At 32.7% G+C, this 19,590-nt stretch overlaps 1 protein-coding gene across 2 annotated transcripts in view; it reads left to right on the top strand.

The window, feature by feature from the left end:
- The first annotated feature begins 1,093 nt into the window (after window positions 1–1,093).
- Window positions 1,094–19,590, top strand: part of LOC149733810 (membrane-associated guanylate kinase, WW and PDZ domain-containing protein 1-like) — a 23,740-nt gene continuing 5,243 nt past the window's right edge. Inside the window, exons 1-21 of one of the 2 annotated variants that reach the window (XM_089882055.1) lie at window positions 1,094–1,348; window positions 1,958–2,088; window positions 2,883–2,999; window positions 3,455–3,574; window positions 4,026–4,184; window positions 5,077–5,190; window positions 5,893–6,016; window positions 8,631–8,713; window positions 9,451–9,508; window positions 10,170–10,327; window positions 11,138–11,353; window positions 11,789–11,903; window positions 12,806–12,948; window positions 14,325–14,469; window positions 15,197–15,347; window positions 15,808–16,056; window positions 17,426–17,561; window positions 18,037–18,097; window positions 18,576–18,705; window positions 19,021–19,137; window positions 19,384–19,459. In XM_089882055.1, coding sequence (XP_089738181.1) covers window positions 1,185–1,348; window positions 1,958–2,088; window positions 2,883–2,999; window positions 3,455–3,574; window positions 4,026–4,184; window positions 5,077–5,190; window positions 5,893–6,016; window positions 8,631–8,713; window positions 9,451–9,508; window positions 10,170–10,327; window positions 11,138–11,353; window positions 11,789–11,903; window positions 12,806–12,948; window positions 14,325–14,469; window positions 15,197–15,347; window positions 15,808–16,056; window positions 17,426–17,561; window positions 18,037–18,097; window positions 18,576–18,705; window positions 19,021–19,137; window positions 19,384–19,459 — 2,767 coding nt within the window. In that variant the 5' untranslated portion in view covers window positions 1,094–1,184. The remainder of the gene's footprint in view (window positions 1,349–1,957; window positions 2,089–2,882; window positions 3,000–3,454; window positions 3,575–4,025; window positions 4,185–5,076; window positions 5,191–5,892; window positions 6,017–8,630; window positions 8,714–9,450; window positions 9,509–10,169; window positions 10,328–11,137; window positions 11,354–11,788; window positions 11,904–12,805; window positions 12,949–14,324; window positions 14,470–15,196; window positions 15,348–15,807; window positions 16,057–17,425; window positions 17,562–18,036; window positions 18,098–18,575; window positions 18,706–19,020; window positions 19,138–19,383; window positions 19,460–19,590) is intronic. The other variant, XM_089882054.1, reaches the window with a different exon arrangement.

The following is a 19,590-nucleotide window of genomic DNA, read 5'->3' as shown; positions in this document are numbered from 1 at the left end:
CTCCATTAAGTTTGTTACAGTGCAAAGGGTCGAAATGGGTATATAAACCTGGACTACCGTGTTATAATATTTTTTGAACAGCTTGTTTATGCTTATGTAAAGCCAATTTTCTGTTAACCTATTTTAGCAGCTCAATTAGTTATAGTTATCTATTCAAACTCGACATATTTTAACTTGTGTATATTTGTAAAAAAATAAATTTTCTTATCAGCACCATAGGTATTTCTATTATGTTAAGGTAATGTTTCATGTAGAATTTGCCACAGCTTAAATTCTTAACGTTTAATTTTAAAATTGTCACTATGTATTTGTTTTTACCTCATTAACACTATGTTGCATGAAATATATTCATGTTGAACTTTTGAACCCTTCAGCTGTTTCTATACACACATTGTGACACACACACACGCATACCATTTTCACCTTTGTGTTAATTTATACAAATCAATAAGTTGTCTGACCTTTCAGCCTTTCACTAATACCAATGCAGTGAGTGCACATCACACAAACTAATTCTTATACGCAATTAACTGATAAGCACACAAGCAACCACTATCAAATACTACTTTTAACCTTCTGCATTATTACTTTTTTTTTATTTTTTGGGTAATGTTAAACCCGTGTGATAACGTCTGTCGTTTTCCGGCCACGCGAGGATAAAGTAAGTTACATTACATTACAAACAAGTGTTTAGTTTGCTTTCTAATCTTGGTTATGTACATTATTTGGGTGTGTTTATTTTTCTGTGTTTAAATTGCTGGTTCACAGGATCACAGCTCATTTGTGGTAGTTAACTTTGCACATACTCTTTAATGGTTATTGATTCACAAAATTTGTTTCATGTCTCTTTTTAAATATTGTATTACACAAGTAATGTCCCTGGGGAAATCCCTTAGCCTCAAAGTGGAAAGAACCTATTTTCACATGTCGAACACTCATTTAAAATTATTAAGTGCTTTTTGTCGTAAAATCTAACCATTTTAAATTAGTATATATTATATATATATTCTGTATTTTGGTCATAAGTGTCTGATTCTGAAAGTATATATAAATATAATGAGCCTTTTTACAGTTTTTTTAATGTTGTTATTTTAATTTGTGTTTAAAATTCAGGTGATAAACCTAGTTATTTAAACAAGCATAGCAGCTTAGACTAGAATAATGTAAATGGCTGTGATGTGATAATGTCGTCGGGAAAAAAGCATAAACACTGGTCTGATCGTGTACATGAGAGTGTTGTGAGCAGAAACAAGACAGGACAACTCAACCTCGTTATTAAAGGTGGAGCTGAGGAAATACGATTCCCATTCTTTGGCCCAGTGAAGCAGGAAAAAGTGATCTACCACAGGTAACTTACCCAGATTGTAAAGTTTGCTTTTGCGCAAAAGCTTTTTTTTTCGCTGAAAATTAGAAACACTGCGCTGTTGTTGGTAAAAAATACAAAATGATCACTAATGCCTACTGTTTTTAAATGCTTTGAACACTTAATTGCTTTTTTAAATCGAAAGGTTTATTTTTGGGATAAAAATAGTTGTGCTATAAAAGTTTTTGGATATAGTTTGTCCTGGCATTCAAACCAGCCATATGGGATACAGGAAACCATAATATACTTGGTACACAACTGTTCCTTATGAGTAATGCTGTATCAGATGGTCACATGCCAATTCCAATATATTGTCTTATGTTGTGGTCTATCAATATATTCGGTAGGCTCTATAGGTTGTTTTATAATGTAATTTAATAATGACATTAGATACAGCACATGTAACGAACTGGAAGAGTAATATTACCTGTAAAGGCATTCTACACGCTACAGTCATTCAATTATGGCATATACACTTTAATTCAGTGTATCAAGTTTTACTGATACTGTCTTGTAAATACACACCAGCACTCAGATTAAATTGCTCTCCCTTCCTTTGAAATTTTACCCTGATACCAAAACGTTTCCTTCCAGTGGTAAAATACATGATGGGGAAATACTGCTTGAAGTAAATGATCAAGCAGTGGTTGGATTGACGTTGTATGATCTCAACAACTTGATAAAACAAGCACGCGACCCTGTTCGATTTAAAACTGTAAAAGAAGGTAACTTTTGAGTTTGTTATGATATAGACAAGCTGCAAATCAAATTCTCTGTGTAGCAACAAGATCAGTTTGCAGGATAATGAGTGTAGATTAAATCACTTTGGTATCTTGTTACAAATTTATCCACGGACGAGATAAATTATGCTATGTACTTAATAAGATGTCTACACTGTCTTGGGTTACAGGACAACAGGGTTGGATAGACATATTATTAATTGTAAATACTCTGCATACTACCTATATTGCTTTTACTTAGGCAAATAGGTAGTTTAGTTTGTTATTTCAGCCTTAAATTCCATTTCATTTCAATGGTTTTGATCAGAACTTCTTAAGTATACTTGACCTACCGGCAGCTTTTATTATTCACTTTATCCGGTATGGTTTATTACACAAAAGACAGACATATATATTTATATAGGCCTATGAAATATAAATGTTTGCATTGCTGGTGCTCTGTTATATTCCTGCTTAGTGTGCCAGATTGGCAGATTATATGCTAAAGTTTTAGCTTGTTTACAAAAATTGGGCTTAGTGTGTTAAATGTCTATTTAAACAGACCATCTCAGTAGTCTGCTTTGTTGGTTTTTAATGCCCTCATAAATATTTTATCCTGCATAATTTTACAATTTTGCTGCTTAAATATTCATTGTCGTTAGATCTGCTGTCCCTGTGCGTATCCGTCTGCTGTGGTGTAACCGCAGGACCAATAGATTGATTTTGAATTTTCAATTATCATTAACCCCCACACAACTATTTTAAAGTAGCTTTGAACACCATTGCTTTGTTCTTACCAGGTCAAACACTTACCAAGGACCTCAAGCTCTATTTGAGCCAGCGGTTCAACAAAGGCACAGTTGACCACAAGCTACAAGCAGCGATACGGGATAATCTTTATCTCAGGACACTTCCCTGTAAGCATCTAATATATAATCTCATTAAATTGCTATCACCATACTTCTGAAGCCCTTCCCTGTGGTGCATTCATCATAACACAACCAATAATTGCAATTCCAGTTCTCCACATCCACTGTTTGTCTACATGCATTATTTATTACCTACAAAATATCCTACTAGACCATTCTTTACTTGCTGAAGCAGCAGTTAGTTCAACAGACAGGGAGGCCTGCTGTTAATCTATTTCCCATACCGGTGTTTTTAAATCAGTTTTACTATAATGCCTTTTTGGGCGACTGTTCAGTTTTTTTAGTGCTGCTACTTTTAGTTAGTGTTGTTCAATCAGTTTTACATCAAATCGTTTTGAGTAACTGTTAGCTGTTAAATGCTTGTACGTCTAGTTAACTTTTCATTTATTTTTTTTTAAGTTAAAGTTTATTTGTTAAAAAATTGAACTGTAATTTGATGAAAGGCACCACGAGATCACTGAGGGAAGGTGAGCAAGATGGGGTAGATTATACTTTCCTGAGCGAGGAGCAATTTCATGAACTGGAAAAATCAGGAGCACTGTTAGAAAGTGGTGTGTACGAAGGTTGGTAGAATTTAATGTTTAATGTTTGGCCTTCATTGAGAGAGTTTTTAGGTTTTTGTGATTTAAGCTTGGATTTGATAGTTGCTGATAAATTTTAATAAGACAGCACCTACTTTGGCTAACAATTACTTTTATAGGCCCATTGTATTCAATACAACTGCTTACAGTATTTTTAATTCTTTACACAACGGACAGTGTTATAAAAATTCTATTCTTAAACTTCCTTAACATTTAATTTGTAATTAAATTTATGCTAAAATCAACCATATAGCACAGCATAGGCTTAGTACTGCATTGGGTAAATCGCAATTTACCAAGAAAACTACCAATGTCATCAATCTAACCCAACTGTAAAATCAATGTGTAGAAAATATGCGGCAGTTATAATTCAAACGTTTTAAGTGGGTGTGTAGTATTCTCAAGTGTTGTTATCTGGTATCATCCATCACAGGAAACTACTACGGGACTCCCAAACCCCCTCCTGTCCCTCTCTCCCCTCCAATTGTACGAAGATCAAACTCCGCTAATGACCTTCCAGGGATGCATCCCTCCTCTGATGGGAAGAGGCGGAGGAACAGATCAAATATCGAACAACAGTCATCTTCTTCCGGTACTTCATTTAAAAGAATAATTTTATTGTAATATGTAAACTTTATAAGTTTGTTATATTCACTTTAATGCATTAATCTAAATGTATTGTTAATTGGTATACATTAATTTATTGATTTTTTTACTTTATTTATTTAATTTAAATTTTTATTCTTAATATGTTAATCTCCATTAAGTTTGTTACAGTGCAAAGGGTCGAAATGGGTATATAAACCTGGACTACCGTGTTATAATATTTTTTGAACAGCTTGTTTATGCTTATGTAAAGCCAATTTTCTGTTAACCTATTTTAGCAGCTCAATTAGTTATAGTTATCTATTCAAACTCGACATATTTTAACTTGTGTATATTTGTAAAAAAATAAATTTTCTTATCAGCACCATAGGTATTTCTATTATGTTAAGGTAATGTTTCATGTAGAATTTGCCACAGCTTAAATTCTTAACGTTTAATTTTAAAATTGTCACTATGTATTTGTTTTTACCTCATTAACACTATGTTGCATGAAATATATTCATGTTGAACTTTTGAACCCTTCAGCTGTTTCTATACACACATTGTGACACACACACACGCATACCATTTTCACCTTTGTGTTAATTTATACAAATCAATAAGTTGTCTGACCTTTCAGCCTTTCACTAATACCAATGCAGTGAGTGCACATCACACAAACTAATTCTTATACGCAATTAACTGATAAGCACACAAGCAACCACTATCAAATACTACTTTTAACCTTCTGCATTATTACTTTTTTTTTATTTTTTGGGTAATGTAAAACTGTGGTGTCTGGTCTAAATCCCAAAACCCACACCGTATAAGCGTAACACATCATAGGACCTCACCTTCCTACAGAATGTAATGTTTAATTTAAATAATTCACCATGCAGGGTCTACTCCACGACGAAACCATGTTTTTCCACCCAACAATAAAGATGGAGATAAGAAAACATTATCTGTGACCACCAAGGAGTCTTCAAATCCTAATGGAGACTTAACACCTGGTAAGTTTAGCAATACATTCCTCATAATCTGTGTACAAACATGGTTTGGTGTTTATTTCATAACTCTGGGTGTTTTACTGTGTTAAGTGGACCGTTTTACTGCCGTTTTGACTCCAAAATGTTGTACTTTGTTTTGTTATCAATGCGTTCCCTGACCCCTGTCTTTACATGCATGCTAAAATATAAGTGATACCAAAAATATTTTTTAATGCTTTTTTGAAATTTTGGGCATTTAAACTAGTTTAGTATTACAATATGTGTTTACTACGTTCCAAACAAAAGTAATATAATATAGCCAACACAAACTTTCGTAATCGTATTATCTTCTTTTAGTATATTTATTACTAAAGTTTTTTGTTTTGGTTTTATTTTTGTTACTAATATCGGCTAATTTTAAATGGCTGTTTTAGATCTGTTTTAAACACACTAACTTGCATTGTCCACCACAATTTGACACTTTAGTTAAAGATTTTAGTCTGAAAACTTATATATATATATATGTATTATATATATATATAATAGTAGGTTATGGTAGTCCATATTTTCCTTCTCTTTTATCCTCTTGTATAGTAGTAAACAAAGAATACAAACTATATAACCCTTTCCTCACTACTAGTTGATAAATGTTAAAAAAGCATTATAAATTTTGGGCTTCCGGATCCTTCCTACCTCACAGTAATAAACGTATGATCAATTTCACAGCTGAATCTCCGAAGAAAGAAACCTCAATCCCACACGACCAACAAAATTCGGATAAAATTCTTGGCCCGTTACCTGAAGGTTGGGAGATGGGGCAAACCGAGAATGGGGATTGTTACTTTATAGAGTAAGTAATATTAATTTCTGATATTATGTAATAAAATAAAAAGGAATTAATCTGAACCATTAATGTTATTTTTATTAGGAATGAGGGTGTTTAATTTATATAATACTTTTTCACTAATCTCTTGTCCACACCATGTATTAAATGTGGTCTAGTGTTATTAACTAATGGGAGTTTTTGTTAAAGGTCATACATTAGTGCTTACTCTTATCTCTTCCTCTTATTTTTGAACTGGATTTATGGTTTATCATGCTATCAGTCAAACAAAAAACTGCAATATGATTTATATAAATGTGTTTTATTGCAAAAAAAAATAGCAAAAATTGCCATTTTTAGACAGAAAAAGTAAAATTGTTTTAAACATACAGAAACAAAAAAAAAGATTTTAATCATTATAAGCAAAGGCTTTAAATTAAAAATTTTAAAGGCCTAAATATAAGAAGAGCCAAGGGAGTCATCAATTATATTGACAACCTAACACAAAACCATCAGTTTGATTGCATTGACATTGCAATGCATTTAATATGAGCATCACTTTTATTATTTGCATTGATTTTTATGTGGCTTCTTCTGTGGCATCATTCAATTGATTAAATGTGATTGATTGAAAGTTAAAGTTCCTTCAATGGCAGGTTTTGATGTGTATTAGAATTGTAATTCTGTATGTAACTTATTTATCCTAGCATGGTGGGCAATAACATTTAATACACCCCGTGCCTGCTTACTCTTTCTGGATCATTTTTTGTGGAGTTATTTTTTTTTAAATGTATGGCTGAAAACTGGCAGTTAAGATAAGTCATAACATACCACAGGCAGTAGTTTAACTATATTCAATAACCTGTAGATTATGGTTTAGCGTAATTGGTTTGTGGTCATTTGTCTCAGATAAGCGAGACAAAACAATGTTATTTGTTGGTGTCTTTGTGGTCTAAGTGTATGTGCATCAGTCTATGTCTTTTAAAACTAAAACCTGAAAAAACAGACATTTTAAAAGTTTAAAATCAAACCAGAGGTAAAAAAATTATCCATTGTAGGGCTGTAGGCCATTTTATGTTTAATGCCTCTAAAAAAAATTTTTGTAGCATACCACTGACAAAGTATATGTGAGGTCCTTTGGCCTGTTACCTAGAATTTGGACCACAGTTGGCCCATTACTGTAGCTTTTATATGCTGCATCACAAAATTAATTAAAAGTGTGTTGTTTTTTTAAATTATATCAAGATATGTAAACTATAATGTAACAAAAGTCTCTGCGATAAGTTTATTTTAATAACCATTCTGGTTATATTAAAATATTTCACCCATACAGAAAAGTCACTACTTATCTCAACCACATTGATTCCTGTAGACCCTGTGCTGTAGTATTTACTATTGATTACTGCTGTGACTACTGTGAGCATTTGACCATTAACAAGTTACATTAATTTCATTTCAACCGTAACGTTTCCAAAACATTCCTGTTTTCATTATTACTTGATGAAATTATGACACACTGCTGCCAATTGTATCAGAACAGAAATACTGTTTTTGTGTGGCTTGTTGTACTCGAGTTTAGGTTCTATGTATAAGGAAATTGAAATTTATTTAAAGTAGTAAATTTTGTATGCAATTGCTGTTTTAACACTTTGTTGCACATTTACACTGCAATACTTGTGTAGATATTAAGAGTTAGAATGAGTTTGTGGATAAACCTTGTTCTTTTTTAGTATTACTCTAACATTTTTCTGCTTGGTTACAAAGTAAAATGTTTTTCTTTAACTGATAAGTCACTATGTTAAAATATTTTAAAAATTTTGGCTTTATGCTACTGGTTCCTGTTAAGTACTTGGTGTGGTCTACATACAACATATGTGGGTTTTTTATTTGCACAGTAACTTTAGACTGATGAGTGTTGGTGCTGCAGAAAGTGTTTACTTGTTATATTTGCTTACTGGCTTGAAATATTTGCTCTTTCATCCACACACAGTATTGTGCGGTTTCTTCATATACTTTTTACTCCCATTGAAACAACAAACTTTTGACCTAACGGTTGTGAAATGCAGCCATTAAGAAATGCTGCTCTAACGCTAAAATTAAAAAAAAAAAAAAATGCTATAACTAAAGGAAAATTAACTAATATGGTATATTGAAAGGGAATCCAACAATGTAAGGCCCTATTTTCTTTTTAAAATTGTACTTTAAAATTTAGCAGGGCTTTTGTTTGACTGCATACTTCGGATTTTGCTGATAACCATTTACAGTCTATTATTTTTAGAAAAAGTATAGCCCTACTTTCATTGTGAAGATCAGTTAGTAAGAGGTATAATGACATCTGTTTACACTGAAAACAAGTTAACTGTAACATATTGGAACCTGAATACGCAACACTCAATTTTTTTTTTTTTGAAATGTACCTTTTATCTTCCACAAATGCATTTAATGCAGCTATTAATAATTCGCTTAATTTAATGTAAAGACTTATTTAGTGGCTGCACACTTACTAGTTAGGCCTATTACTATGATTTTGCAAGTAAATTTTTATATTCTATTACGTAAAATCATTACTGTCAACTTTCAATGTAAAGATGAGTTAGTAAGAGATATACATCCATATATTATATCCTAAAACTCTTTCCAGTCACATCGGGAAGAAAACTTCGTGGGTTGATCCTCGCTTGGAGAAAATGAACAGAAAGAGTTTGCTCGACTGTGAGGATGATGGTAAGAATATTTATTATGATATTGATAACTTTTGGTTGTTATTGAAAATTCACACTAGCAGTGGTAGCTTGACAAATAGTAAGTATTACTTAATTTGCTTTCATAAACTAAGTTCATTAGCTCAATACAGTTGGTGTATTCTATATAATATATTAAGTGCATAGGCGTGCAGTCTATTATGCTAACCAGATCTATACCAGAATTTTCTGCAGTGTATTAATGAATAACAGTAAACGCTACAACCAATTAAGTGAATTTTTTTTACAAAACCACTTGTTTGTCTATCACTACCTTCCCTGTGTTTATAAAGTTTAGCGACAATGTTTTACTTCGTAGCAGTGATCAACATGTTACATGTTAACCACAAATAACTCTTGAAGGAGGGATGTGTTGCAGCTAGTTGTAAAAGTTATTTTAAGCTGGGGAATTTTATGTGTTATCGCATTTAGTATGTACTATATCCAGTGGCGCAGCCAGAAAATAAATAAGGGGGTGGGGGGTTTTAATCAAAAATTTTTCCAAAAAAAAATTATTTAATTTTTTAAAAATTTTTCCAAAAAAAATTATTTAATTTTTTTTTTTTTGGTTTAAAGGGGGGGTCACGACCCCTGAAACCCCGCCTCCCTGGCTGCGCCACTGACTATGTCTGTTAAGTAATACCAATTGAGCCACCAAAAAATCTAAAGTAAAGTGATCATTAAAAATGAGTCAGACCAACTGAAGGTATTTTACCACAGAACTTCCTTATGGTTGGGAAAAAGTTGAAGATGCTCAATTCGGCCTCTACTTTGTTGAGTAAGTACAACTAGCAGTGTTTCCTATTTTTTTGTCCATTCCATTCCGTACATATTTATTACGCAATACAGAATTATCAAAAAGGAAACACTGCTTCTTAACACACTTGAAACATAATTCAATCATTGGCGGCAATTCTGAATTCAATTAAACAATTATTAAATTAACTTAATTTAATTATTTAGCTGAGTATAAAGGTTTTGGAAAATCAAAACAGGTGGCAATCACTCAAGTTTTTGCAATTTACAAGTTAATGCAAAGAAAGCTTTATAAGTTTTTTGTTCTGTAATGTGACGGTAAAGATATTATGTTCGAAACATATATAGTGTTTGTTCTGTTAAGTAAAGTGTATATTTCAACTTTAAAGTGTATATATCGCTCTCTTTATATAAATATCAGGTGTTTTATGAATTTCATGTAAATGCCTAGTCTTACAGAAGTTCATTCTCTTCTCTTATTGTTATACTTGATGTAGTATATTTTAACATCAGTATATTAATGCTGTATTACTACAACATAGTTAACTACAAGTTTGTTTTTTTTTTTAATTAAATTGTCATTATCAAATTTAAACAAAGACGTCCAACTTCACAAAATTGCAACAAATTTTTTTTTTAAATGGCAACACTGTTTAAACTTTCGCAACACTTACTTCCACCAGCCACATCGATAAGAAAACCCAGTTTGAGAATCCTGTCATCCAAGCGAAGAGGGAAGCAGGGAAGTCCATGGAGCATCCGGACCTTCCCTCTCCTCCACAGAGTGATAACGAGGAACAAAATGGATCAGAATTACATCCACGGAAGAACACGAACAGTGGTATTTGGTTGTTTGTTTTACTTAAGTATTTCATAATCTTTATAAGCAAATGTTATAAATGTGCTATTTACTTGCCTAGACTTGACATCATTTTTAATTTTTTTTCAATTTGCACCCAACGTGATAGGCCTATTAAAAAATATTATTTAGGTTTACACCCAATGTTGTATTGATGTGTTTTATATTCTAACAAATTTATTAATTAAATATAGCTGTCAATCTGTCATGGTTTGCTTTACCCTCAATGTTAAATTAGTATAACTGCATTTTTAAACATACGTAAGATAAATGAAGATTTTCTTGATATTTATTCCATTTGTGTTAACTTGTTCTTTTTAAAATGTTTGCTGATAATAATAGCATGTGGTGCTAGCTATAGTTTAGTGTGATTATTTAGCAATATCTTATTTTTTATGCTTGAGGTACTACTGTTTGGCCTACTAAAGATATCTTTAGTAGGCCATGGGTACTACTGTGAGGCATTCACATCATATGAGATCAGATTGCAACTTGGACCAGTTTCAGCCAATAAATAATTTTGCTTTAGCACTCCAGTCTAAAGCCTAAAATAGGTTTTACCATACTGTTACTTGTTAAATGACTATTCATATGACCAGAGCCAAAGTATGCTGCATTATTCAATGAGGTTTACTAAGAGTAAAGACTATGATTGTAGCTAAATTGTAACAACGTCACCAATTTACTAAAAAAACAAGAAAAAACGTGACTGTAATGCATGAACATAACAGCGTTTCACGCAGCCGTATTCTAACAAACGTTGAATAGAAATATTTTATATAAATATTTCAGACGATTCCTTTCAAGACAACATGAGCTCCCAAGAAAATTATGTTTTTACTCGTGACCCCTCTAAATTGAAGGGGGTTTCCCACTTAGTCCCCATCGAGAAAAGTCGGCGTGGGTTCGGGTTCACTATAGTGGGGGGTGACGACCCGGAAGAATTTCTTCAAATTAAAAGCGTTGTTTCTGATGGTGCAGCTGCCAAGAGTGGAAACATTGAACAAGGTTGACTGGTTGTTTGTACAATGTTGTTGCAGTGTATGTCAAATATTTTGCAATAGATTAGTTTTGATATATACCTGTCTAAGCTAAGTTTGTCTGTAATTAATTTCTCAAATTTTACAAAAAAATCTGTGCACATTTAAAATATTTGTTCCGGTTTGTCTGCCTTATGTGTAAGCAAAAAAGTTACATAAAAATATGTAACTTTTTTGCTATCACATCAGTCATCAGGTCATCAGCAATCTGAGGAGATCGCGATATTATATAACAAAAATAAGTCAAAAAGCACAGATAGTAATTTAATCCAATAAGTAAAACAGCAAAAAACTATAAAATGTTTGTCATTACTTATAAAAAATGCCTAACTTAGCAACTGGGTCAGACATTAAATAAAAACTCCCTTAATCAGAATCTGTAAATATCAACTTTTGCTTTCAGGTGACGTAATTGTCAAAGTAAACGACACTTGTGTTCTGGGATGGACTCATCCTGACGTAGTGAAGCTTTTTCAAGCCATTCCCGTTGGTCAAATAGTTACACTACAGCTTTGCAGGTGAGTTTACAAAGCTACAAAATGTTGCATTATTCATAAGATTTATTTGCTTAACTGTCTAGTTTGCGTCCTAAATTCTCGACATTTTTGAATGATCATGGTCAATATATAGGCTTCACCTTGCTAATGGGAAAGGGTATAGATTTTTATATTTTGCACAAGTTTTTGGGCAAAACAATTACTTGTCTAGAATAAAAACATTCATTTTACATAATTTGTAAAATAAATAAAATTGCACCAATTTCCGTTACAACAATCCATTACAAATTAGTTTTTTTTGCAAAATCATGGTTTAAATACTTGAGTAAGTGACGTAGTTTTTCTTATATTTTACGCCATTTTTCATCTAGCTAATTGGTATGCTTCTAATTTCAGTATTCAGTTTTTATATTAATACTTTCAAAGTAACAATGTTTTATTTAAATTTTAAAACAAGCCTGTTTCTAGATGATTTAAAAATGTGGTCATTTCTAATCCTTTAGCTGTTTTCATTTGCAACATTTTACTATTGTAAAACCAGAAAAGTATAAAATATAGTAAAATAAGTTTACCCCACAAATGGGTTATGTCCACCAAAGTACAATGTTATCTGAAAACCAGCAAAACGACTATTAGTCGTATATATCAACCTCTAAACAAGAAAATTTTACAAGTCTTGTGAAGCAGACACTGTCCTAGCCCTGGCACACATGGATAAATAAGTTACGTTTCTTCATTCATACTTATATATATATATATAAGTAGACAGTAGTCTTGGTGTTCGGGTAATATGCCAAAAGGTTTTATGGCAAGAACCAAATTACAAAAGTTCTCTGACAAGGACTTTACTTATATAGAATGTTACAGAATACCAATAGATCAATTTTCAAGCTTCAATTTCCCTAACCAATTATTTCACCCAGGGGTTACCCACTGATAATTGACTCCGATGACCCAAGCACCAACCTCTTAACCACATATGCTATTCGACCCGAGGATAAACCAACCGAGGAATTTAATCGACAGCTTCGGTTGTTGAACACGCAACTGGACGATGGATCTGAAGGTATATGTACCATATATTGTACAATTTTTCATTACAAAATCCAGGGTGATGCTGTTTAATTGTAGTTACTATTATAGTTGTCATTTTTTTCTGTTCTGTATGGGTGAGGTTCTTGAGGACCTAGGATTTAGGCCAGATTTGGCCCATTACCCCAACACCCTTGTACGACCAAAAGTGACGTGCTCACGATGGTGAAGTCCTTTATTCATGTTCCCTATCGCTTCAACCGAGTCCCCGTTCTAAACCGATTCTTGACCTGCAGAACTGTATCTGCATACTCGATGTAGTCGTTATGCACTAATTAATGTGCCTGCTTGTTGGTATACTATACACCTATCAACAGAGTTAAAGCTGTTATAGGGTGTGGAACTGTGGTGCTAAAACATATGATGCCACCCCTGTTTCAAAAGTTTGGGTAACATGTCACCTAAGGGCCTCAGGCAACCTTATGCTATGGTATTGTAGGCGTATTTTATTTAGAAAAAAATACCAATGTTTTTAAATATAGGTGGTAAAATTTTTAAATACAGGTGGTAAAATTATCAGATAGAGCAGTGCCCTTCAACCGGTGTGCACGGTGCACCCTAGAGTGCATAAAAATATGCCTGGGGTGCACCAGTGCAAAAGGGTATACATGGGTGCATCACAAACTTCAACAACCTTCAGCATTTTGAACAAATTTAGCCAATTTTCTAGAGTTTTTTTAATGAATGATATCTTGCATCATTGAAATTGCGAAACGTCATTAATTTTCTGTTAAAGCAATCAGGGGTGCATGAGTTCGTCGCAACAACTTTAGGGGTTTACCAACCCAAAAAAGGTTGAAGAGCACTAAGATAGAGCATATTGCATATATATATGTTATAGACTATTAAATTGTGAAATGAATGTAGCTTTGTTAATAAACAACCCGTATGTTCACTTATATTGACTGTGGTTAGTCTGGTATCTCAACACAGGACAACCTTTGTTCCTGTGGTTAAAATCCTTACTCACAGTTGTGTTTATTTTATCATGGTGTGTTACACATACAAGGTGTATGTATACATTAATACATACATACTGTATAGACTAATTTATTCGATTTAAGGTTTATAGAACAGGTGTAACAACTGTCATCATACGTTTTGTCACGCCAGTTTAATCTCCAAATATCCTTTACTCTGCTGTTAGAAATAAAACAAGCACTCCAAAATTAAATTACATTAACCACATTAAACAAAGAGGTTTTGTATGTTTGGTAAACCATGTGTGTACTAATAAGGTCCCGTCGGCTTTCACTAAAAGTTTAAAATCCCCAAAAAAGGCCTTTTCAAACTTAAATTCCATTTATATTGTTAAACGAATTCAGTAATAACACAACTGTCCCACTACAGTAATGGGGGATATGAATGGTGAAACACTCATGTCAAGTCCTTCCAAATCAATGCCCAACATAGCTGATCATCCAAATACTTACTATCCAAACTATGGACAACACAACATAGGAATGTTACCACAATCTACTGGCTTCCCTACAAGGTATGGCTTGCTGTTTTTTAACTTGTAGCTGTTGTAAAATGAAACGTGTTATAGAAGTTATAGAATACAGGTCGTGTCTTTACGCACACTTTTGTTTCTATTAGAACTTTAACTCAATTGAAATAAATGGCTCGCCTGTTCGCTACGTGTAGCGAACAACTGTTGTTTTGTCACTATATCCTGTCTTTTCGTTTAAAATATTTTTAAATCTTCGCTACTGTAATCGAAAAGACAAATAAAAATGATTATTATTATTATTATTATTATTATTATTATTATTATTATTATTATTATTATTATTATTATTATTATTTTTAATTAGCTTAAATGTATGACTATAAAGAAGCAAATTTATGTTTTGTGCCAAAGGTATGCTTTGATGCATATTGCATAATAAACGTTTTATTACTTTTGCTATATGATATGTTTTGGCTATATAAGGATTGCTATATGATGTCTTTATTAAGTTGTCTTTATCAAGGTAAACCTACTGGACAATTTTCCATATAACTTAAACTTGTTTTATGCTAAAACAGAGTAAAAGTACATTTAATGAAACTAAATTGGAGACACCGCAAGTGCATGCATACTTTTTATGGTAGTTTTTTATTAAAAATATTATGATACTGAAAATTCACAGCAAAATCTCCACACACCACTTATACCAGTGTTTCCTTTTTAATTTTTGATACACATGCCCGTGTATAAAACTATATCAAACTTTCAGAGCTGGCAGCATGGGAGCGCTCCCTGCACCCCTAGTAATGCAGGTGATTATAAAAAAGGGTGAACAAGGGTTTGGCTTCACAATATCTGACAGTCCACAAGGCCAACGTGTCAAGCAAGTACTTGAGGCTCAACGCTGTCATGAATTAATGGTAACTTTCTTAATTTTTCTTGAAATTTAATTTTTTCGTTGTATTTTCGTGTTACCCAGTGACCCACATCATATTATTTTTGAGTATTCCGCATTTAGTGCTTTTTTACTATCAAAATACTCTGCTTTTGATTTGGATTTTTTTTACTATTAGAATACTCTGCTTTTAGTGTGGTAATTTTTTTTCAGTAATTTGGGTACTTGTTTAATGTCTTAGTTAGGATATTTTCTAATTTTGTTTTTACTTCAGAAATACTTCTTGTAAATTTAAACAGTTCTGTATTGACAGACATCCATGGGACAACATGGCAGTTAGGCAACAGTACAAAAATATTTTTTTAATAACAATTCATAAGATAAGGCGAAAATCTATAAAAACAAATTTAGGAGTTTGATTCCTTTTTTCCCATTAATCTGTGCATCTCAATACCAAGGTATCGACAAAAATATTCTATTTCCAGGAAGGTGACATTCTGCTTGAAATAAATGGCACCACAGTTCAAAACATGCCACACAACAACGTGGTCCATATCCTGAAGGATTGCCCCAGCAACGCTGCTGCTATTTTCGTCATACAGCGAGGACCCCTTTCCACCCCCATGTATGACCCCGAAGCACTCCTGGGTTACCAACCTGGGTTCGCTAACGGGATTTCCCATCACCCTCATGCTTTCCAGAACCACAACCAAGCTATAAGGGCAAGGATGAAGGTAAATGACCATTTAAAGTTCGGTTTTCATTATGTATTTAAATACCAAAGTCAGGTTTGTTTTTTATAACATAGGCGGCAAACCTGGGGTTGCAAGGTAGGCAGGCCCACCCTTGTATTGTGTACACTGCATTCAGTATTCACTATAAGCATAATTACCAATGAAGCCGATTTTTATCACAGGATTTTGAGTAAACTATCATTACCTACCTTCCTTAATAAAGATTTGTCGCCCTTGTTATACAAATACAGTATTAGTAGTTTTTGCATCCTACTATGCACGGTAGGCCATACATGCCTTATTTGAGGCAGCTATAAACTATCCCTCCGGTCAATATTATCTGGTTTAAAATGGTTCTGGTGCAAAACTTTGGTTCAAACCATTAGTGCTCTGTATTGTTTTTAAATTTTAATAATTTTGTTGCTTCTAAGGACGTTATGGTAAGATAGAAGACCTGCATGCATATAACAAGTGCCTTGGTGTTGCTATGCTTGCACAATATTGCTTTAGCTTGCAATACAGAATACTTTTTATTCAATATTTCCGAAAAAATTTGTTTGCGGAATGGAATTTTACCAGCTGGTTTAAGTTCTGTGAAAAAATAATTTGAATTGGTTGCATGCTTGCCAGCTAGAAAGGCTGCATGTGTTTCTTGTTTTTCTCCATTTTGGTAAAGCCTTGAAAACTCCTTGCCCGCAGACTTCTGTCATGCCTTCCGGCATCAACAATATAACAAATGCATTCTACCACTACATGTCATTCATCAACCAATACCTAAAATTTATTACCCAGCTTATGCCATGCAAATGTTTATGTCTTAATTTTTTCTACCCATACTTGCAGGCAAGATTAAAACAATACCATAAAAATATTGCAAGTGTTTTATATTAAAACCTAATACACCAAAAGTCTATTTTTGTCTATATTGGCCAAAGTTAACACATAGGCAATAAAACACTTACAGACATTCTTCTGCTGTTAATGCTAACTTGCTACCAGGCATAATGGAATACTTTTTTTACCAGATGTTCTGCTTTATCAGAAAGAGCCACTTGCTTTAATATTAACTTAAAAACACCTAGTTTTGCAAACATAACAAACCGTAAATAATAACAACTTTGTGTGTCTTTTTGATCACGGCAGCAATTAATAAATATTTAAATTAAAACGCAAAATAAAGCGACAAAACAACAGTAGTTAAAACATGCTCACAGTTAAAAACAGATTTATGATAATTTAATTGAAAGAAGAACTATTGTCTCTGCACCAAGCAAAAACAACAAGCCATTTATGTTAATTATTTTCAAGTTAAACTTTTAATGGAAAGTTTGCGTAAAATATAAACTTAATAATCTTTTTTTTCACACAGAGATCAACCACTGAACCAGGACTTGGGAGTGAAAATGGCTCCGTTGTCTCCGCACCCCCCAGCAGTTCACTTGGGCCACCTACATCCCAACACCCTGTTAATGCATTGTTATCGGAATATAGAACCAAACACCATCGTAAGTTTATATTTGAGTCTTTTTACACTATTTCAGTTTATATATATAGACTGCTATGTTTATTTTAGATCGGTAGTTTGTATCTTTCTGCTTTATTTAAAATAAGTTTTGCATAATTAATTAAAGTGTATATTAAACAATAATTTAAAAAAAACGTGTAAAAATCTAGAAATCGTAAAAAAAACAATGCTTAAAATTATTTTCGAAAATATGAAAAAAAAATTTACATTAAAGCAAACATTTCCACAACAGGTAGCTCACTAAAAACATTTACTTTCTTCCGCAGTCTTTGTAAGACTCATTCTGTGTTCATTAATTCCCTTGACATTTAATTCCAGTTGCTCCAAATATCAATATAAAGTGAAAACTTCCATTTAACTGATGGACCTACAAAGGCATTCAATAACTTTAGTTTTACAAATCAATATTTTCATATTTTGTTGCAAGTTTTAAATTAACATTATCAATATTTCAGCTGCCAACATAAGACATGACAATTATGGAATACCAGTGACTTATCACCCTTATCGGGGCCAGTGAGTGAAAATTTTAAATATGTTTTGTTTTGTGCCATTTTAGCTTAAAAGTAGCAATGACACGATAGGATATTCCTGACTGATGAAGCGTAATTTCTTTTTTTTAATTTTGAAATTTTGTGAAAGGCAAGTTTTTAGTAATGTAACTTTATTTTAGATGATGCAAATTCCATGTATAAAGAAATATTCTTTTCTTAATTTGATGATTATGCGCTTTTAAATGTGTACATGACCATTTAAAAAAAACACTTTGATTCTTTAGTTGTTTTCGATTTAGCTACCAAACACATGTACAAAGGCATATTCTTAGTATAATTTGGCATTGGAATATTTTAGCAAAATTTCAAGTTTTATCAAAAAGAGAAAAAACAACATTTTTTCGAACAAATTTTAGCCTGAAAAATTTTTTTTTCGTGTTAATATTTTTGATATCAATTAGCAAGTTTTTTAAAGTTTCAAAATATCCAATACACTTTAGGACCATCTACCATGACCCATATGTAGTGACTCCGCAAACCGACAACTACATCTACCTCACTGTAGTCCTCAGGAGGGAGGAGACGGGATTTGGGTTCCGGATTTTAGGAGGAAACTTCCAAGATGAGAGCGTGAGTCAAATACTAAAGCATCAGTAAAAATGGGTTACTTACCGCAGCGGTTTACAAAGCTTTTTACTATTGGACCTAATGTAAAATTCACCTATTGAAAAAAAATGCGGTTTTAAAAATTACCTCGCCCAAAACTGGCCATAGTTTTTTGTTCTCTGACATTTTTGGTGTTATTCTACAATAAATACATTTTAATCAATAATTTTTTTTTAAATTTATCGTTTTAACATTAAAATTACAGCATATTAAACTACAAGCATTCTTACAGTGTTACCAGCAAGTAATAACACTTCTTTTTAAACCATCCATTTCCAGGTAACGATAGGGCAGATAGTCAAAAGTGGTGCTGCTGATAAAGAAGGAACGTTAAGAACAGGTGACGAACTTTTAACAGTGGATGGCAAGAAAGTGACAAGGATTGGTCATAACCAGGTACATTTACTGTCTTTACTTATTATTGGTGTAAATCGAGGCTAGGGTTTTCATGATGGCCTATGACTTACAGATAAATCAAAATTGCCATTTCTTTGTTACAAATTTGTTACAAAAAAATATCACACTAGACCTCAGTCACCTCACCCTGTAAGTTAAAATACGTTTAATTTATTTAATTCAGCTTGTCTGTATCATAGTTGAGCACACCATTTATTTTATTTATTCTATTTCTTGTTTTTCCAGGTTATTGCATTGATGGGAAACGCGGCACGTAACGCGGTTGTCCAACTTGGTATCCGACGCAAAGAAACATGTACAGGTAAATAAAAAAATGGTTTTTGATATTTTATTTTATTCTGTATGAGTGCAGCTTTGCCCCATGGTACTCTCAACCCAGAAGAGAAATGATTTTGGCTACAGTTGGCTCATTACCCCTTTGATGTTTCATAC

This window comes from Ciona robusta, chromosome 7 (genome assembly GCF_009617815.1).
Source record: "Ciona robusta chromosome 7, ASM961781v2".
NCBI lineage: Eukaryota > Metazoa > Chordata > Ascidiacea > Phlebobranchia > Cionidae > Ciona > Ciona robusta.
Note: the sequence above shows the minus strand (reverse complement) of the source record. Positions and strands in the feature narration are given on the sequence as shown.